The 22,653-nt window shown below is 36.0% G+C and overlaps 3 protein-coding genes across 3 annotated transcripts; all 3 read left to right on the top strand.

The window, feature by feature from the left end:
• Nucleotides 1-5,558: 5,558 nt before the first annotated feature.
• Nucleotides 5,559-6,412, top strand: LOC117418575 (hemoglobin subunit alpha-like). Its single transcript, XM_034031753.3, has 3 exons — nucleotides 5,559-5,718; nucleotides 5,827-6,034; nucleotides 6,170-6,412. Exons 1-3 carry the CDS (start codon nucleotides 5,624-5,626, stop codon nucleotides 6,296-6,298), a joined length of 432 nt encoding a protein of 143 aa, XP_033887644.2. The 5' UTR covers nucleotides 5,559-5,623; the 3' UTR covers nucleotides 6,299-6,412.
• Nucleotides 6,413-11,745: 5,333 nt separating this feature from the next.
• LOC117418307 (hemoglobin subunit beta-2-like) lies at nucleotides 11,746-13,098 on the top strand. The gene is made up of 3 exons (XM_034031230.2): nucleotides 11,746-11,906; nucleotides 12,179-12,401; nucleotides 12,822-13,098. Exons 1-3 carry the CDS (start codon nucleotides 11,815-11,817, stop codon nucleotides 12,948-12,950), a joined length of 444 nt encoding a protein of 147 aa, XP_033887121.2. The 5' UTR covers nucleotides 11,746-11,814; the 3' UTR covers nucleotides 12,951-13,098.
• Nucleotides 13,099-20,823: 7,725 nt separating this feature from the next.
• On the top strand, nucleotides 20,824-22,393 carry LOC117418557 (hemoglobin subunit beta-like). The gene is made up of 3 exons (XM_059035552.1): nucleotides 20,824-20,982; nucleotides 21,263-21,485; nucleotides 22,010-22,393. The coding sequence occupies exons 1-3, from the start codon at nucleotides 20,891-20,893 to the stop codon at nucleotides 22,136-22,138; spliced, it is 444 nt and encodes a 147-aa protein (XP_058891535.1). The 5' UTR covers nucleotides 20,824-20,890; the 3' UTR covers nucleotides 22,139-22,393.
• Nucleotides 22,394-22,653: the final 260 nt, after the last annotated feature.

Below are 22,653 nucleotides of genomic sequence, written 5' to 3'. Positions count from 1 at the left end.
CAGCACAAGGATAAAATGTTTTTTTAATGGTCTAAAAACCAACGTTTGCGTAATCGTTAATCATGTAACATATATAAAGTACAGTTTTAAATGTTGTACTACCCCATTTTCAATTTTTATTGAATGTATTCCATGTAAATGAAACGTTTGGGACTGCACCATAAACACGGCATTGCGTTGCCTCGACTAATTATGTAACAGTCTATCAGAACACATGTGAAGTCACATACATATTAAAAAAAACATAATTAACAAGTGAAATTGTTGGGTGTGTTCGGAGACGACGAAACATTAGTTAAATAGAAAGCATTTCAGCAGGGCTAGCTTTTATAGGCTCCCGAAGCCGAAAGGATTTGTTATTTTCAAAACTGAACAACCGAAATTGGTAACAGAATGAGTTCTGATAGTGAAGGAAGTGGTATAACATGGTTTTGGCAACAAACAAAAAAAAAGACTCTAGCAGTTTGACCTGCTGACGAAGAGAGGGTGATTCGTGACGTCTGTCACTCAGGGTGTTTTGGGGGTTGTGATATCACATCACAAACCCCAGCAGAAGGCAGCCCGTAGAGGATATCGCTAATCCATGATTAATATGCATTCATGTTAAGTATGTAATGATTGTGTTTGGTGTTTCTGTTTCAAATATTGTGATAGACAAGCTGATTTCTGTATGTTTGTCCTGTATAATATGTGTGTATGTAGGCTTACACTGCATCACAAGATCAAATGTTGGATTAAAAAAAGAACCAGCAATTCAAAAATATAGGCTGTAGATATCCACCCTTTTCAAACGGCACTTGGCAATAATGTCTTCATCCGAAACCACGTCAAAAATGCCGGGCACACGTCTTCTGTTAAAATCCCTATAAGCCGATGCTCTGTGGTAAATATTTCTGTTTATGCATTAAACACACTGCATATATTAGAGCAGCATATTTCCGAAGGTTAAAAAAAGGTGAAATGACAGCGAAATCTACCTGTCATACTTATACACCAAGTAAGTTGGTATCGATAGAATACGACAAGTAATACGATCAGGTAGAGTGTGCGACGTTTTATAGAAACGCTACTTCTATCGTATATTCTGCTCCCGACATCGTACTTGCCCGATACGATAGCGTAAGTGCATATAGAAACGACCCCCATGTTTTAGTTGTGTTTTACCGCACCAAGATGATACTTCTCATTGCATTAAACATTAAGCAGCCAACAGGCATATTGAATATCATTTGTCTCCACCAAATGGTTAAAACGAGTTACTACATTTATGAACAATTCAGAACCATTGCAAGGGAACAGCTCCCTCGCGGTTGACGAGATATGTGTAAGTCTTTTTAGGAACTGGACATTTTAGGAAAGGGATTACTTAACATTTGCAGTTATTGCTTTTGAATGAGTTCAGTAATAGACGCGTAAGGCCCAACTATAATGCTTAAATATGGCATTTCGTCTATCTGCACACATAAGCTTATTAAACTAGGTCTTGATCGACTGTCTAGTAAGTTGTCTCAGGTAGTTCTTGCTGTATGGAGATGTTATTCGCATTTCTGCGAAGCAGTTTATAACTGGTATAATGGCTTGAGTAAATCCCTTCAGATTGTTGCTTGCTGCAAAACACACACAACACTCATTTTAAGTGCGATGTGTCTGTTACCAGTGTGGACCCACTGCATTCACCGCTTTGTTGTGGGTAAACTCTGATCAAGGCCATTCAACTAAATGTGTAATGGATAAAATAACATGTTTATGTAGGTCTGCTTTGGCACCTAATCAGCTGTTTACTTGGTTCGATTTACTAAATACAGACATGGCTGGAACAGACCTGAACTTCAGGATGTCCCTGGGTTCCCTAATGGATCTTAGGATTCTACCACAGTACCTAAATCTATAGAATTGCCCTGAGTATCGAAGTTGCCCACACCAGTCCTTAATATCTGATTCTGATTTTACATTGCAATTCAGACCGGGCAGGCGTTGTTTAGACGTGTTTTATTAATTTGTATGTTGCTGTATATATTTACTATCAACTACAAATAATAAAACTTGAATCAAGAGGCGTTGACCAAGCTGTACACGCTACATGCACATACATAGTATCGCCTGCCGAGGGAGGGGTATGATAACGAATTATTCTTTACAATCCAATACAAACACGTCCTTGTGCAGCAGTATAGTAATAAGAAACGGTGTCAGACCGAAAGATCATATTAAGTTTTACACCAAATAGACCTATGTGTCGATTCACTATTCACTAATCTTCTTTATACTTCTCCTAATTGCAGACAGTTATTTCTTTTTTTTTTCTAAAAAGTAGCAGCTGTAATAAACATAAATTAACAGGAGATTATATCCCCTTCAGTCATTGTGTGCACAATGGTAATATGTTACGTTTCCTATGTATGTATCAATGTTATAATGCATATATGTTTTTTTCTTCTTCTTCAAAGTTATGGCACTGTTATCAACACTGTAACACGTTTTAAAGCACATTTTAAAGCATACAACTCGTTAGCTAACTGCATAAAACTAAAAGCTAAGTCGACTTTAACATTTTATGGTTATTTATTTATATGGGAAGATATATATCTTATTAATTAGTATTATTTTTTAAATTGTGTAGCACATGTGACGTTTCAAATGTAATTCATCTAGACATTTTTCGTCATTAAAAACAATACTGTATGTTTCAAATGTCATTCGTGCACAGCTAGCTAATTGAATACACGTTCTTTAAATTGAGGTGCTATCCATAAGGAAATGAAATGCAGTATCAGGTGTCTCCGCTACGACAACATTTTTTAGTATAATTTTCAAACTCTTGTCAAACAGCCGTACTTATTTGTATATGGACATCTTATAATTAAAGAAAGTGATCCACTCCATATTTAATTTCGAATAAAACGTTATTGTCTTTATTATTAAAACATTGCTGAAAATAAACGCGTTTCGACAGCAACCGTGTCTTCATCAGGTACAGAAGTAGTATGTATAGTATGTAGCGAGTAATGTTTATAATAGCTCACCACTATTATATTGTACACAAGGACTACATGAAAACATTTGTTAGCAGTGGAGTAGCTAGGAATACATTTTTACCGAGGCAAAAATCCCATTCAATCCTCTCTCTATATATATATGTTATGTTATGAAGGTGAAAGTTATCGTCTTCTCCAGCCTGGAGACTATTAATGCAAACTACAAAGCAATATAAGTCCCTAACCCTTCAGCCAGTCACCCACCTTGGATGATGTTTGAAATTTCATGACCCATATTTTTTTAAAACAAATAGTCTCCCAGGAAAACCACACCAACCTAAAATGAACCTATTCACATTGTCAGAAATGTGTGCTATTAAAAGGACAAGTAGAATATAACTTATAAATATGAATAAGTAGATGGATTTATACCTTCATTGAGAGACATGTGTTTGGTTCACTGCTACTGAAGTTAATGAAATGGTAAGACTGGACACTGCTGGGACTGGTAAGACGTGCTGGTACTGGTTTATTTTTCTAACATATTTTCACCGTATGTTGGTATTAGTTCGGCAAATTAGAGGTTATTTTCGTGCATGAAAAGGGTCAAAACATACTTGCGTGTACGCTACTGGCGATGAGATTGAGCGATATTTTGGTTATTGCCAGCTAACCCGACATGCAAAAACATTAGATTTACAAGTAGAGGCTGGTGTTGACAAATTTGCCAAGATGAAATCGAGACTCTACTCCTTGTTATTTGTATGTATTTGTGATTATCCGTGTAAACATGTTATTTTAAACTTTGCTACACATTACTTCTTTCAACATTCACAGGAATGTGGTGCTTATTTAGCAGTTTATGTTCATTGGTTTATATTTTATAAAGCAGGTGAAATATATCAAACTTAACTCGAGGTGTATGTATCAAATTTGGTGAGATGCGTTCGAATGGACGCTGTAGAACCCGGTCCTGGGGACCCCCTGTGTCGCCTGATTTTCATTCCAACTGAGCTCTCAATACTAAACCCTTAATCAAACTAATAATTTGCTCAATTAGACCTTTCTAATTGTTTTTCAGCTCTTAAACAGTTGCAGAGTTCAAGTTATAAAATGTTATACCTAGCTTGAACTCTGCAACTTTTTAGAGCTGAAAACCAGTAAAAATGTCTAATTAAGCAAATTCTCAGTTCAATTTAGTTGAGTAATTGAGAGCTCATTTGGAATGAAAACCAGCAGACACATGGGGGTCCCCAGGACCAGGATTGGGAGTCACTGCTTTAAAACACTTAAACTGCATTCTTACCCCTGTCTCTTTTTGTAAATCCCAAGCATGACATTTTTTTTCAATGATCTGAGAGTAGCATAAGGTCCCTAGCTGCTACTGTAAAACGATTTTTAAAAAGGTATGCTGTACCGCTATTTGTTTAATGTAGAAGTAATATGTAACTATGAAATGTTTACTTAACTAGGATATCGAAAGCTGGTAATAGAGCAATTTGGATAGCGTTAAAGCATTTACCCACTCACAAAAGTTTCAGTGAAAACGACGCCCCTAACGTTATACCTATAAAATGAGACTCAGTGGAACGACATTGTCGAGTTTGTTATAAACCAGTGGCGTGCTTTAAAAATAATTGCATTGCATATTTTGTATAATATATTTTAAGAATAAGAACGCTATCTCGTTCAACTGGTCCAATTATTGCATTTTTTTTTCTCATTCCTGATGCTATTTGGGACAGAGAATGTTCAATGTTGACACAGAATGCTACGCTATAAACACGGTTAGATTTTGTATGTCACTTCAAAAGTTAATTTCAGTATGTAGCATGCACAACATGTTGTAAAATAACAGTGAAAGAAAAAAAAAACATAAAGAATCATTGAAATTCCAAAAGACCCCAAAAGAACCCCGGGGTTCCAAATCTATACCACCAGGCACCTTTATTTGTATAGAGTGGATGCAATTAAAGTCACACAGTAACGTTGTCCTCTTGCTGGTTTGCTTTTATTGTGACGTGATCATTTAATGTATTCACCAGAAAATGGGGGTTATTTTTGAGATGTCAGTGTACACTGTGAAAAGGGGCTAGAAATATGAAGCATTTGAACCCCCTACATTTTTATGGCTCTTAGAAGTACGCCAAGGTCAATCATTAATTGACATGGAAGAACACTCTTTTATTTCGTTTTTATTTAGAGTAATTATTTATAGAGAATGAACAAAAAAGTATACTTTGCATAATTCGTGGTTCTTTTATGTTTTGAATAAGGTAAGGCCATTTTCATTTATTGATTATTATTTATTGCATATTACTTATATACATAATTTAAAACATATATGAAGTGCTGTATTTCACAATAATGATAAGACTGTGCAGAATTCGGTTGCGGTTGTAAATTGTGAAGAAAAAAAAATGTGTTGGTGCACATATGCTTATCTTTTGTAGAACAGGAATCTGGCACGCGAAGTGGGTTACCACTGTTGCTCGTGGGCACTCCTGTAACCAATCAAATACGAGTTTGAATGTGATTGTCACGGGGAGTGTCTGCGGCCTCGTCAATATAAAGGATCCTCGCAGCTCGAATTGTCACCAGGTTCTATTCCAAGCATCGTTATAACAGCTGGAAAAGAAACTACAAAGATGCCGCTCACAGATGCAGACAAAACCCACGTGAGGTCCATTTGGTCCAAGGCAAGCGGCAAGGCGGAAGAACTCGGCGCCCAGGCTCTGGCAAGGTAATTAATTTGTTGCCCATAATGCGACATGTCAGTGAAATTAATAACGAATAGTTTTCAATAACTTGCTAATTATATTAACAAATGTATTGTTTTTTTATTTGACAGGATGCTCGAGGCCTTCCCTAATACCAAGACATACTTCTCCCACTATAGTGATTTGAGTGTGAAATCTGGTCAAGTGCACGTTCATGGCAAGAAGATCATTGACGCCCTCACCGACGCAGTCAACCACATAGATGATATAACTGGGGCTTTGTCCGCACTGAGCACTAAGCACGCCCACACCCTGAGAGTCGATCCTGCCAACTTCAAGGTACGTCAATGTTTGAGTGCATTTTTTTTTTTTTTACTGTTAAACATCATTATAGGTTATGTTATCTTGTCGTTATGTATCTTGTCGTTATGTATCTGGCACCGGCTGATTTCTTTAACTCTGCTTTGATCTTAGATCCTTTCCCACACCATCCTTGTGGTCCTGGCCCTTTACTTCCCTGCTGACTTCACCCCGGAGGTTCACCTTGCATGTGACAAGTTCCTTGCCGAAGTGTCCTACGCCCTGGCTGAGAAGTACCGTTAAAACACCGAAAGCTGAGTTAGAGACAGGAATCTTAGCAGGCCATGTCCAGACTGATCTTTCAGTTGTTGTCAATAAACATGGAATAAATAAAAACTTGATTTGTTTCCATTAAAACCAGTCTGGCCTTCTTTTCTACACACATAACATCGTCTGTTTATTTTAATATTTGTTTATCGGGTCTACTAAATTCATATAAAAAGAGTTCTTTGCCATTCAACACAATACAGCTTTTTTTCCCTTTACTGTTCATTTCGGGGTTTTTACATATGTTTTTGTTGTGATAAATATTTCAATGGTTCATTTAAGAACCTTCCATATTTCTGTGTCTTACTCGTTTTCTTTTTCATTTAAAATACGGTACGAAAGAGAGAGAGAGAGAGAGAGAGAGAGAGAGAGAGAGAAGCATTTTTTGATTGCACGGTGCTTTTTCAATCTTGCAAAAACCTATGAATGCTATTGTAGTAGATTTTAAAGTTAAAAAACTGAGACTATATCAAATATTTCAGATTTTCTCAGAGGTTTCGCGTGCACATGAAGCAGATTTTGACAGAAAGATGTCGGGTTTGAGAAAAGCAGTCAGATGACACAGAGGTGTTACAATATCACTGTATTACATAAATACACCACTCACAATGTATTCTTTTTAAAAGTACACCTTATACTAATTTGTTTGCAATGCCACTTGTCTTTCTTAATTTAACAATTGCCATAATGAGTCTGCCTTAAAGAAAGAAGTCAAAGAAGATTCTGATTTTCTTTGTTATTGACAAGGTACACTTCTGTACTTATTTGAATGTTATTTTTCAATATCAAGGAAATTACAGTTGACACCAGTGTCCATGACAGAGTATGTGTACAACAATCTGTGTTCATCTCAAACACGTGTATAATGAATGAATGCTGAAAACTTGTCTTTTGTGATAAGTCATTTTTTAAAACAGAAAGAAATGGAGTACATTTGTTCCATGTCCAGTACTGAACTTCAAGGACAACCCGTTTCATCTTAACAGGGAGGTCAAACTGTTAATGGATGGACAAGAAATTCTGTTGAGGAACCGGATGACATCACAAAACACTTTATTTATACAGAAGTTCATTGTGGGTATAGGGGGAGATAGTAGGATTCCACCCAGAGTTGCTAAAATGATCAACTTTCTTTCGGCATATTTTTTTTTTAAAAATGCAAAGATAATTGACGTAGGTAATATCAGGGTGAGAGAGAAGGGGCACATTTATGTATAGGGTTTTGTTTTCTTTTAATAAAATGCTTTTAAATGATTTAGTTTACAGTGTCTCACATGTGATGAAGTACTAATTTAATGAATCCTAATTAATATAAAATGTAATATACTTTAAATGTGGACTCTGGACTCTTGACCGGAGGGTCGTGGGTTCAATCCCAGGTAGGGGGACACTGCTGCTGTACACTTGAACAAGGTACTTTACCTAGATTGCTCTAGTAAAAACCCAACTGTATAAATGGGTAATTGTATGTAAAAATAATGTGATATCTTGTAACAATTGTAAGTCGCCCTGGATAAGGCGTCTGCTAAGAAATAAATAATAAAATGTAATTTACCATATTTATGTGTTCGTTTATATAAACTTTAAATAATATACTAATTTATGTATTCATTTATATAAACTTTACATTGATAATTATCTTATTTTAACTTTTAATTCTTTAAATAGTTATGTCGTTTTTTATTCATGGATTATATTTAATATATTATTTTGACTGTGTAAGCATTTATTGCTGTCATACCAACCTGGGTTTATAATCTGTTACACTCTAAAGGGATATATGGTAAACATTTTTAGCTTTTATACATAAATAAAGTAGTGGTTAGGACTCTGGACTCTTGACCAGAGGTATAAATGGGTCATTGTAAGAAATGCTAGAAATGCTAAGAAATAAATAAATAAATAAATAAATAAATAAATAATAATAATAATAATAATAATAATAATAATAATAATAATAAAATGCACAATGTGTTAGGATAAAAGCAAGGTTTAGCAACAAACATTGCTTTTATTAAACACTGTATGCCCTTACCGTGTTAAAAAATACATTCTTACCACTTGCATGCATGGCCTTTTTTAATTGAATTAATTAAATATGCCCAGTGTTGCCCTAGTTATACACAAAGGAAATAGCCTTTAGCAAGAAACAACTTGGCTTAATTGTTTTAGTCGGCCATTCTCTCGAACTCTGGCACTAAAGAACCAAAGCGTTCTTAATAGATTTTAATAATTCGAGTTTGTGTTTGGTGCAAATGGGTATCGGTTTACGTTGTTTTTAAAGTCATAGGGTTTCTGATTTTCGGTGTTTTACCTCGACTTTTCTACTCTCATTTAAGAATGCAATTGATACCTGTGAAGCCATTAGTGTATCGCTATCACAACTCAGAAACGCGTCAACGGTAAAAATGATTGAATTTAGTTTTTTTTCTTTCTTTCTGTGAAACAACTAAATGGCTTTCAAATCGTAAGTCTTACTTTTTCAATTAAAATCAGAAGCGACTCATCTTTATTAATGTAATTACAGTTATTTATAACGATAATAATAAAATGTGTTCAGCATAAAATACTTTATTTTTCATTATAGCTTTAATAAAAAATTACTCGCTTGCGATCTCGTTTGTACGTTCTGCTTGTAAATAAAAAATGGCTTGGCCGATTTAAAAGCCTATTAAGGTACACAAGGAATTGAACGGGTGTTCAAACGATTTTTTCTTAAAATACATTTGAGAGTGACTCGAATTGTACAAAGAAACGGACAATCTTTATGACCAGATCCAACCTGTCAATACATTTTAAACCCCGTTTCGTGCACCTCATTGCAAAAATAAGAAAGTTAACATAATTTTAATATGTGGGACACATATGTCTCCTGTATATTAAAGGGTTCAAATAAATGTGCAGCAACTGGATATTGATTAAGAACAGACTAATGGTTCACCCACTGCTGCCTAATATTTTCCTACCAAAACCCGTTCCCTTGAAATGTCCATAATTCTAACAAAATGATTGATCAACCATATTATGCACTGCAGATAATCAACAGAAACTTAGTTTGGATTTGAACATTCTAATCTGAAGCCAGAAAGAACATTGCAAGGGTTTAGAAAACAAAACTGACAACAACAAAAAGAAAAAATAAATCCTCAGTGTTCTGAACCATTAAATTGTAATCAATAATTAAAAGTACGGGAGTCAGTAAAGGTGAAGATAAACGTATTGAACCGTGGGGCAGCAGTGTGGATTAGTGGTTAGGGCTCTGGACTCTTGACCTGAAGGTCGTGGGTTCAGTCCCAGGTGGGGGACACTGCTGCTGTACCCTTGAGCAAGGTATTTTACCTAGATTGCTCAAGTAAAAATCCATTTGTATAAATTGGTAATTGTATGTAAAAAACAATGTGATATCTTGTAACAATTGTAAGTCCCCCTGGATAAAGGTGTCTGCTAAGAAATTAATAATAATATTTAATTACTAAATTACGTATATGTGTTTATATATTTATAATTTTTTTAAAATTTTTCTTATTTATTGCATTGCTGCAATTAAGTTAGTTAATGAACTTTAAGTATATTGGGTTTCAAATGGTCTTGTTTATTTCTAATATTTTACTTTCTAACTGATGGTAGCAAAAACAAATTCAAATGAAGTAAAATGTAGTCCAGTTCTACTGATACACCTTATCTCTGTTAAACAGCATTAAAATTTGGAATTAAGATATTAATACCAAGTAAGACATATCCAATGCCAAGTACTTGATTATCAAAAAATGCAACACATTTGGCAAAAAATAAAGGGGATGACTCCACCTTCCTGGGCTCGAAGATAAACAACTACATTAAATTTCCACTTAGTAACCCTTTATGTAAAAAAATAAATAAATATTAATTTCTTCAAGATAATATTTATGTAGTGTTGATACAAATAACAATACATATATAGAAACCGTGCTCCATAAAAACTGCAGCGTTTTCCTCGTTATATTGAAGAATAACTCTTCACATACAAATTCATGTTTTTTTTTTTATTTCAGCATAATTTTATTCCAAATATGATATTTAGACTGTTGAAAATGCGCCGGTCACCTGTGACAACCTGCCCCATAGTGGGTGGGGTTGGGTGTCACACAGTATGTTCTTGGTTTTACAATAGACAATGTTTTTTTAAATAACATAAAGTTTCTACTGTGTACAATGACAGAAAAAGTTGTATTTATACTTTTTATGTAACATAAAAAATATAGACCTATATATATTTGAAATGTTGACCCATGCTAAAAATAATACCACAGCCTCCACAGAACCAGAGAACAAACAGTAAATAACTTAAATAAGCATCATATGGTGACATATCCCACATGTTGGTGTAAAAAAAGTAGAAAGAAAAAATATGACTTCTTCCTATAGGATTTACATGTGACAACCAACCCCAAAAACTATGTGACAGCTTGCCCCAACCCGACTTTACATGATAATTTAATTCTCTCAGTAATGCTGGGAGAACATACTGGTTTTGTTTTTACACCAAAAGATAGCCAGTATTTATTTACTTACAGACACCCTTATCTATGGCAACTTACAATTGTTACAAGATATCACATTATTTTTACATATAATTACCCGTTTATACAGTTGGGTTTTTACTGGAGCAATCTAGGTAAAGTACCTTGCTCAAGGGTACAGCAGCAGTGTCCCCCACCTGGGATTAAACCCATGACCCTCCGGTCAAGAGTCCAGAGCCCTAACCACTACTCCACACTGCTGCCCAGTTTTATTAACATGGCCATCAGTTCAAACAAACTCCAATAGTACTAAGAGAACAAATAAGACTAGATATACATGTTTTACTTTGGGTATGAAAAAAACATTTATACAATAGATACAATGTGTGTGTGTATGTGTGTGTGTGTGTGTGTGTGTGTGTGTGTGTGTGTGTGTGTGTGTGTGTGTGTTCTAAAAGAAAAAGAAATGAAGAAAGAAAGAAAGAAAGAAAGAAAGAAAGAAAGAAAGAAAGAAAGAAAGAAAGAAAGAAAGAAAGGAGCAAGCAACACTATTCTGTCCTAGTATTAGCTCATTTCTTCCTTTAAAGTTTTTGAATATGGGGTGACATTATTTATGTTACATCTAATAAAATAAAAGGTGTGGGGAGATATATATATATATGTATATATATATATATATATATATATATATATATATATATATATATATATATATATATATATATATATATATATATATATAGTTATACATTTATATAGTATATTTTTGTAATACCTGTTATATGTAAAGGCATTTGCCACAATAAGATAAGCACGTCAAGGCATCGAATGCCAAGGCCACACCTCTTGTGAAAGATCAGCCAGTCAGCGCCAGGTTCAATGTTGGGTGGGGGTTTCAGTGGTCCATAAAAGCCAGGTCAAAAGAGTGGGTCGGTACGGAATTCTTTGTGGAGAGCTTATTGCGCATCATCCAAAGAAAACAAAACAACCACAATGGTTCACTGGACAGACCAAGAACGCCATGCCATTACAACCTTATGGGCGAAGGTCAACGTTGAGGAAGTTGGCGCCCAGGCCTTAGTCAGGTAGGCTATAGATAGTGCATATTATTTCAAATGTATGAGGATAGGTTATGGTAGGATGTGATAGAATATGTTATAAATTTGTATTTTATACACACTGTAACGTTATAGCAAAACGGTATGGTTCTGTTTCATTTATAATCAAGTAAATATATCGAATTAAATCATTTAAACTGAAAATGTAACTATTAACTTGTCGATGCACATTTGTTTCTGCGGGTGTATGGATTTGTAATTAGTAATCGTGCTGTTTTTTCTCTAACATCCTTCGTCAGGCTTTTGGTTGTGTACCCTTGGACCCAAAGGTATTTTGCTAGCTTTGGCAACATCTCCAACGCCGCCGCCATTGCTGGAAACGCCAAAGTCCACGCTCACGGCAAGACGGTGCTTAAATCTGTCGGTGACGCTATCGCTCACATGGATGACTTGAGTCACGCTTTTACCAAGCTGAGTAAGTTCCACTCTGAGACACTCCACGTGGACCCCGATAACTTCAAGGTAGGTCACTATGGTAATTATATATATATATGTATGTATGTATGTGTGTGAAAATACTCCAATTAAAAGTAATAATGTTGCCCAGAACATCGATTAAGGATCAGTTGGGTCGAAATTCAAAAGTCCATACGTTTTTGATTACCATAGTACTTTGCTAGTTAGATGTCGTGAAAGGTGTGCAATAAGCAATGCTTTGTATGTTATCTACAGAAATAAGTATATTTTACTAAGCTATAAATAAAAAAGCAGAACAATTGTATTGTTCCCTTTGTGACAACATAAATTAAGGTCATTAGCCTTACACCACTAATTTCTGAAAACTGATTTTTATCCTGGATTCAAACTTTTGCACTGGGGGGGAAAGACCTGTGTGTTGGCACTTTTTGAAGATTAAAAACGCGCTCTTCTCTTTTTCTCCAGCACTTTGGTGATTGCCTGTCCATTGTTCTGGCTGCCACTTTTGGCACTGCCTATACCCCAGATGTCCATGCTGCATGGCAGAAGATGATTGCTGTCATCATCTCCGCCCTGAGCAAGCAGTACCACTAAACAATTGACGTCACTGTGGTTCATTACCCACCGCGTAACCACGAGAAAAGCATCAGGAGACGTCATGTGCAAAATCCAATGACGCTTCATTGTTGTAAACTAACATGCAGTAGCTTTTAAGTGACAGAAATAAAGCATTTTAACTCAATCCTAGTTGTTGATTGTTTAATGTCACAATGCAGTACTTCAAATACAGTTTACACAAATTAGTAAATACCACTCTAAAATAGGGGAAATGTAATGTTTTGGGGGGTTTGGGTTGTAGGTCATTTTAATTGAAGCCAAATTAGTATTTAAATGGTTATTTAATTAGCCTCAAGCATTAGTCCCGAACAGCTCCAACTCTTAAAAGGAATAATGGATTAGTTAGAATTAGGAACTTGTGTCCCCTTGTGGTATTGTGTGTGTGTGTGTATATATATATATATATATATATATATATATATATATATATATATATATATATATATATATAACAGAACAGCCAGTTAAATTTAAGTACGCAGTTCCCTAACAACAAACATGTCTTCCAAAATGAAAAAAAAAATATTTTTACACACCCAAATGTTAAAGAACGAACCACCAAAGCTTCTATACATATTTCACCGCTATTTATTTCTTAGCAGACACCCTTATCCAAGGCAACTTACAATTGTTACAAGATAACATCTCATTTTTCACATACAGTTTTTTTTTCCACATACAATTACCCATTTATACAGATGGGTTTTTACTGGAGTTATCTAGGTAAAGTACGTTGCTCAAGGGTACAGCAGCGGTGTCCGCCACCTGGGATTGAACCCACGACCCTCTGGTCAAGAGTCCAGAGCCCTAACCACTACTCCACGCTGCTGCCCTTCAGTTGTTTGAAGATATGTTTTTGACGCACAAAAACACACTAATAAATAAACTAAAGTGTGTACATGCTAAAATATTCATGTTTCAACGGTTGGTTTATTTAGTATTTGTACAGTTAAACGAGAGTTGAACGGCATTACCCAAATGCCATACCAATTCTGTATTAGTTGCAACCTATTGAATGGGACATCAGGGAGACCAGCAAAAAAAGGAATCTCAATAATCAGCCTTAGAGGTCAAAAAAGCGTGGATCAGTCTCAGCATCAGCATGGGACAGCATAGGACACAGCAGCTGTATGTCTCTATAGTGACAAAAATAAATCTTAGTAATTGAACGTAAATGGTCCTCAAAAGTCAAAGCAGGGTCGGAAATCACCGCCAGATCGCTGGCATTTGAGGCAGGAACCAAAAGACTGCCCTCGAAAGGAACAGCAAGAGATGGAACCGTGCTAAGGTAACGCCGTGGACCGGAAAATAAGATCATTTTTAGACATCCATGTCTGTACCGCAGAAAGACAAATAGATTGATAGACACATACATGCATTTAATAAATACGCAAATACACTTCCTAAACAGAATCACTAAGCATACGGAAGCGCAACTACTTTCTTAAACATTGCAAACCCACAAATGTCCAATTCATAGTCAGTGTTCACCTGAAACTCAGCACCTTGGTCAGCGACCTGCAGGTGTTAATCTCAATTCAAACACCAGGGGGCGTTTCTAAACAGGTGGGTGAATTGCATCGTATTGGAAATCCACTTGATGTGTCTAACTAGTGGATTAAGTCGGTTTAGTTCACGTGATTGGACTACAGTTAGTACACCTTCTAATCCCGATTGAAGTGAATCATCACAGGTAGATCATCTGCTAAATCCGACTAAACAAGATCCCGATTGCAGCAGCGCACCAAATCAGATTCGTGATAATCCTGTTCAAGTGGATTCATTTAGTACTGTTAAAGATAAGACTAACAGTACGGTTGCTCATCGGAAGCATTTACTGATTAAATGTTTTGCAGAGACAGCTGCATTCTCCCCCTGAAATGACAAGTACATCTGAAAACGATTCCATACATTTCTTATGCCCGTCACATTCGGGCATTCAGATCCATGAGAGTATCGCACAGTATATATCAGCCGATCTGATTAGAATCAGTCGATTCAGTTGGGGGACGTTATCAAGCAAAATCATCCCATAGGAATGGGCCAGTAGATACCTAATAGCCTCCTAACTCCTAAATCTACCCTCTACCCCTAAACCTAATGTCTACCACTAACGTAATCTCTACCCCTAAACCTAAACCTCTACCCCTAACTGCGTCACTATTAAAGTAACTGGTACTGTTATTTCACATCGCTTCTTTAGCACCACCTAGCGGCTACGACATCCAGCGTAGCCGCTAGAAGCAGAACGAAGGCTCCCACAGCATAGCTCCCACAGCGTAGCTCACACAGGGTTGTGCTGCGTGCGCAACTCGTAAAAGGCGGCATCATTATATGCTCCAGCCCGATCACACGGTAAGGGTGATAAATGTAGGTATTAAAACGAAGTTTATTTCATAACAATAACCCTAAACCTAAGGTTCGTTGGGTATTGTGGTCACGTGTAGGGGTGCTGAGGGTGAATGAAGCGGTGAATGGAGGCTGTGTGGTCCAGTGGTTAAAGAAAAGGGCTTATAACCAGGAGATCCACGGTTCAAATCCCACCAGCCACTGACTCATTGTGTGACCCTGAGCAAGTCACTTAACCTCCTGTGCTCCGTCTTTCAGATGAGACGTAGTTGTAAATGACTCTGCAGCTGATGCATAGTTCACACACCCCTCTGTAAGTCGCCTTGGATAAAGTCGTCTGCTAAATAATAAATAATAATACATAAATTACGAGTTGCGCACACAGCTCTACCCTGTGTGAGCTACGCTCTGGGGGCCTTTTGTTAAAACATAAAACGACATGGCATTTATTTTTACTTACGCGTGTGTGATGTATTAAAAATGTGTCTTTCTTTTTGTACAGGGACACTGAATTCCACAAAAATTAATAAAGAAGGGTTCATACAGCGATGTCCAAAGGTTTTGCCTCACCTAGAATTTTAGGATTGAGACATAATTAAAATAATAATAATAAAATAAATGATAGAACTGCTGATCATGTGTTTGGTATCAGGATTAAGTTAGTACAGATTGCACTGGTACTCTACAATTGACCCGTGGTTTTCTTCGAAAGGACGTGATCTGCGTTTTCCAAGACCCTATGAACTTTATGTATTAATGAATGTTAATGAACTCGATTATTAGTATTTACCACTGTAAACCTTTTTTTTGTTTGTATTATTATTATTATTATTATTATTATTATTATTATTATTATTATTATTATTATACTCAAAGCAACCACTGTAAGAACATGTTGCCCAGTTTTAAAACGTCCCCAGGATGCGATAAGTGAAACAGAAAATAATATACAAACTCAGTCTAAACTGAACTCTGATATGTACACCCATACCACGTTTCTCTTTAATGTAATGAAGTGTTTAATATTACTTCCACCCAACTGTTACTCCATGAAAACAATACAAAATAAATCAAATAAAAAGACGGAAGCTCCAGTCACGCTTGTTGCGTCCCACCGCCTCTGAATCCCGGTATTCTGTGCTAATGGCAGCCACACAACTGAAACAAATACTTACGAGTATCAACCATTTCACAATATCTCAAAGATTTTAGGGTGCCTCTCATTACAACTGTATATTTATTCTGAAAAGGGGAAACCGGGCTAGGTAACTGTACTGTGATAAAGGGGGCAGTTTAGAACTAACACATTACTTTATGGGTTCTTAATGGGCTAGGGTGACCAGACGTCCCGATAAAATCGGGATCGTCCCGATATTAGGGGCTTTGTCCCGCGTCCCGATTGAGGTACTGTCGGAACGCCATTTGTCTTGATTTTTAGAGTAAACGTTGAAAACCCAGTTGTAAAATGTGATTTTTTATTTTATTTTCTCGTATATGTGGCTCCTGTACTGTCTCGCGGTGGAACAGCATACTCTACTGGTTTGGGGCGTTTTGTTTGAGTGAGTTCTTTGCATTGCATATATGCGGCTATCCAATCAAGTTAACCTGCAATCATATGAAGCGGTATGCGTCATGTGTTTCACTTGGTGCGTCTGGTTTTACTGGCAAACGGTCATGGTGGCTGGTTATTGACGAGCCTGTCACTAAAAAGCAAAAAACACAGTGCAGGTATCGAAGGCAGCGGGGAAAAAACTGGATTCAATAATATGACTACAAAGGCATTTTGTAAATTGTGTAAAAAAAAAAAAGGGCGTGGCATCACACAGCGGCGAGTTGGATGCGAAGCATCACGCCGGTGTCATACAACATTATTATTGTATAGAAGTGTAAGGCAAAGCTTTGCCAAGTTATACAGATGTGGCAATAGATTAGAAACAGTCCCAAAACTCGGCTACCCAAAGGTATATGACATTCTTTAATAAAGTCCATATATGCAACACGCTCGTTGTCATGTTATTTATCCCATCCAGAAATTTATTTTATCAGTACCGAGTCAAACAAAGAAAAACTGCCTATATTCGGGTCTAAAATTTTTAAACTGCGTTTAAAAAGGAAACAAACAGCAGGTTGTGTGAACCGAGGTAGCTGTGCTTGATTGTACATGTAGTGCTGATTTAACTTGGATGCAATCAACACAGGAATACTTTTTTTGTCTGTGTTGACTTCCCAGTTTGTTTTCTGAAAGCTGTTGTTTGATTTACGTTCTGTTCAGCAGCCCCTGTAGTAGCCTTTTGTTTAATGTGTGATTCTGAAGCTAAACAGCGACCGATCGTATTTTCTTTAAGTCACATTACAAGATGTGCAAAACAATTACCTCCATCTGCATGTACAGTTTTTTAAAAAAATTATGGTTCTCTACGTTTTTGTTTTTGCCTAAGTGCAATGCATTGTGCAGTAGTTCATTTAAACGAGGTTTCTATCCTCCCCGCACCGTCCCCCCCGATTTTTCACTCTTGCTATCTGGTCACCCTATATTGGGCACCTGTATTTTACGCCAATATGGATTACGGACTAGTGCTAACAGGGGCAGCAGTGTGGAGTAGTGGTTAGGGCTCTGGACTCTTGACCGGAGGGTTCGTGGGTTCAGTCCCAGGTGGGGGACACTGTTGCTGTACCCTTGAGCAAGGTACTTTACCTAGATTGTTCTGGTTACAAAAAAAAAAAAAAAAACAACAAAAACCTGTGTAGTCGCCCTGGATAAGGGCGTCTACTAAGAAATAATAAATATGTAGGCATGTTTATGAGGATTGTTTAGCGTGCATTCACACTTTCTTGAATATGTTGAAAAACGTCGATATTGATTAAATTTAAGACTAGTCTCTCCTTTCTTTAATTCCATTTTGGAGGGGATAGCTTTAAACTACATTTTATAGTAAAAAAATGTAGTCACGTCGACAAGGAAACAGCTGGACATCTGCCTCGGTCCACTGCCGCACCTTTATCAGAGATTCTCGTATCTACAAATCAACATCGGAGCTGCAGAGGCCACTTTATTACCAACGCGTATATCAGTCGCTACCAGAAAGGGGAAATGACTTTTTCAACATTAGATGAATAAGATAATAGATAGTTAGTGGATTAGTAAGTGCATTGTGCTGCTATTACCTGATTTAACGGTGCCCCATACAATTAATTTATTTTTAAATCATAAAGAAGCACATTTGTTAAATATATTATTATTTATTTCTTTCTTAGCAGACGCCCTTATCCAGAGTGATTTAAAGTCGTAAACAAATACATTTTCAATATTTGTTATAGGAAATGTAGGTATATGAAGTATATATTACACGTATATATGAAAATGATAAATAATATTGGTTTTATCATATATGTTTAAAACAGATTCAATTTAAATAAATGCAGGCCTATTTATTTTTGTATTCAATAAATTAAAGCATGTGCTAGCATAACTTAATGGGTTCACGTATTATTGTTAGCCTATTTATTTAACTCAAAAGACAATGTTAAGTTGATCTTATTTAAAAAAAATATCAACATATATAGAAAACATTAACTAAATTGAATATTTGTTTCATTACAATTTACACAGAGAATAGCAATACAAGAACGAACACTTAACTAGAATACCCGGCTCCACTTTAAATATATACATACAGTACATATCCCATCACCCTGTAGAATTAATTAATTCTGCTTCATAAAGTCGAATGAAACCTGTTGAATAATGTTACGTTAACATATTGAATTGCATGCGATATAATTGTGTTGTTTCTTTGATTGATGTTGAAGAACATATAAAAATGATGCATATAAGGAAAAAAAACTACCAATAATTAAAACTATCGGTATTGAAACGTTACTGTCTTTTTTCAGTTCTACTGTTAGCTTCTCTGAATATTAAAAACCACACTTCCGTTAATACTCGACACCTACATTGTTTGTTTTTAGAAAAGGATTTTGAAGAGAAAGTAACCTCTATCACCGAGTAAACATTTATTTAGACCTAAATAACATTTAAAATATACATACGTAACCAAATCAGATATTTAACATTATTACCAAAACTCAATAAGGGATGGAGGTGGGGAGGAGGGGGGGGGGGGGGGGGGGGGGGGTAATGGAATTGAATGTTTGCAACATTGTTACATTACCCCTTATGTCATAAACACAACATGTACTAAAATGTCTATCACTGCATTGACTGCCATATTAATGCATATATGTTAAGAAAGAAGCAATGAAAATAAATAAATAAATACATATTACTGTAGAATCTGAATGGTTTGTATTTTGAGAATAGTTTGAGAAATTCCTTTATCTGCTCAATAAAATGTATTTCTAGTGACCAGCTCATCAAATCGAGGTGTCTCTACAGCTCATTCCGCAGGCGATTCTATTTAAAACTACAATACCATGACGCAAAAGTGTACACTATACAACTTGGAAATGCGCCAACATTTTTTATGGTAAACTGCTTATGCTTGTGACATCACTGTATGCCAGTGTCAACCTCCCGTTCTTTGAATTACAAATTATTATTATTATTATTATTATTATTATTATTATTATTATTATTATTATTATTATTATTAATATTATTATTATTATTATTTTAATAATGTATTTATTTGCCAGACGTCTTTATCAAAGGCGACCTACACGTGTTACGGTGCAAATAATCTGACTAAAATACAATGTAGCTATGAAAACGATGATGATGTTTAACCTTGCTGTAGTTATAATTCTCAATGATATGACAGTCTTCATTTATAAAAGAGCATTCTAAGCCTTTTCCCAATAAGAACATTGAAGAATCTATTCAGCTTATACTTTGACCTAAATATCGCCAAATACTAAATACTTTGATTAGGGCCTAGTAAAACGTAAACAGACCAATCGAATAAAAAAACGTATTTATTTACATGTATAGCCTGATTCTATGCATTTGAACATTTTTACCCCCAAATGTAATCGTTTTTTATACATATATTTACATGCAGCTAGATGACAAGGATATGTAGTTTGCGCAGACTCAATTAATGCCGAAGGACCCCGAATTTCATACTCTATACTGAGGAGTTACGATTAGGCTTTTTATAAAGTAGGAAAGAATATAAGAGAAGAATTTGTTTGCAAAAAAGGTAGGAAATCTTACCCAGACTCAAACTGTTGAATAATATACCTTTACTGCTACTACTACTAAAATGAGTTAATTGGCCTATTGTGTGTGTGTGTGTGTGTGTGTGTGTGTGTGTGTGCGTGTGCGTGTGCGTGTGTGTGTGTGTCTCTGTGTGTGTGGCAGTAATATAAATATTGAGCAGCTGACACAAGTAAAAATTGCTTAAGATATATTTATTTTCCATAAGTGTTCATATTCTTCGAATTCCGTTCCTGCCGCACGAATTGTGATTGGCTCTTCAGAGATAAACATTCAGGGGGTGGAGCTTACCACTTTCTATTTATACCTGAATGGTTGTAGAGAAGGATACCGAAGTCTTTTGCTTACTACCTCAGCTACCAAACGATCAATCAACCAATCACTGACAATGGTGCACTGGACCGATGAAGAGCGTCAGGCCATCTCTTCAACCTGGGCCGAGATCAACGTGGAGGAGGTTGGACACCAGGCCCTGGCCAGGTAAACACTGCCGTTTTTAACTACAGAAAGAAAGAAAAAAATAATCGTTGTATAGGAAACTTGCACCTTCCTTGCTAATTTGTTTAAGGCTGCTTTTCTTATACTTTTGTGTTTATTTTATTTTATTTTGAAACTAATGGTGTCAAAAACCACTTGCTACGACAGCCTACATTTAATATAATAGATATTTGTCTTGTTATACCAAAGTGTTGTTTGCTGATATGTTACATTACTTTGTTAGGACTTTCAAAGTTAACCCAAATGCACCTTGTCTGTTTAGGGTGCTGGTTGTGTACCCCTGGACACAGAGGTACTTCAGCACATTCGGCAACGTCTCCAATGCCACCGCCATTGCTGGTAACCCCAAGGTCCGTGCTCACGGCAAGAGGGTGCTGGATGCTCTCGGTGACGCTATCACTCACTTGGACAACGTGAAAGCAACTTACGCCAAGCTGAGCCAGCTCCACTCTGAGAAGCTCCATGTCGACCCCGAGAACTTCAGGGTACGTGTCCTTGAGTCAACGCACTTTCGTGTTTCTACTTGAACAAAGAAGAGTTAAGGAGAAGTACAGAACCTAGTTATAAAGGTTCCAACAGGGCAGCAGTGTGGAGTAGTGGTTAGGGCTCTGGACTCTTGACCGGAGGGTCGTGGGTTCAATCCAAGCTGGGGGACACTGCTGCTGTACCCTTGAGCAAGGTACTTTACCTAGACTGACCCAGTAAAAACCCAGCTGTATAAATGAGTAATTGTATGTAAAAATAATGTGATGTCTTGTAACAATTGTAAGTCGCCCTGCATAAGGGCGTCTGCTAAGAAATAAATAAATGACGGAGTTTAAAAACTCTGTTAAGAATCCTGTAATTAACATTCAAGTGAAAAGTTTTTGAAATAAAATACGTTTGTAACTTCATATTTACACAATAAGGGCTTGGATCTCTCTCAACTAAATATTATGCAAGTCTATTTCCTATTAATTTGATATAACGAAGTAAACATTTTTAACGTAAATTATTTACTTTTTTGTAGCTCCTGGGCGAAACGCTAATCATCAGCCTGGCTGCCCAGTTTGGCGCTGCCTTCACCCCTGACATCCAAGCTGCCTGGCAGAAGCTGCTGGCTGTTGTCACTGCCGCCCTCAGCAAACAGTACTACTGAGCGCCCTCTACCGGAGGAACCCTGTTCAAGCTAACCTGCGACATTACTGGAAATCTTGCCCGACAGCGCCGACTAGTGTTTTCCTTTCATTATTACAGTATCATTGTTTCTGTCAGTTACTAGCCTTTTAAAAATTTAAATCGACCAATAATGACTTGTAAATAACATATTATTAGAGTGTCTTGGTGTTGTCAGATAATATTTTAAGTGCTGCGTTGGTGCTTCAATAAAATAAAAACAGTTATTATTCATCAATACCTGTAACTGTCTCATTGATTAAAAAAAAAAAGTTGTTTCCAGCACATCAGCATGCACAACTTTGAATGAATTTTATTTATTTATTTATTTATTTATTTATTTATTTATTTATTTATTTATTTAAATTATATATATATATATATATATATATATATATATATATATATATATATATATATATATATATATATATATATATATATATATATATATATATATATATTATTATTATTATTCTTTTCTGTTGAGTCCCGCTG

This window comes from Acipenser ruthenus, chromosome 13 (assembly GCF_902713425.1).
Source record: "Acipenser ruthenus chromosome 13, fAciRut3.2 maternal haplotype, whole genome shotgun sequence".
NCBI classification, from domain to species: domain Eukaryota; kingdom Metazoa; phylum Chordata; class Actinopteri; order Acipenseriformes; family Acipenseridae; genus Acipenser; species Acipenser ruthenus.
The sequence above is the reverse complement of the archived record's forward strand: the minus strand, read 5'-3'. Positions and strand labels throughout refer to the sequence as shown.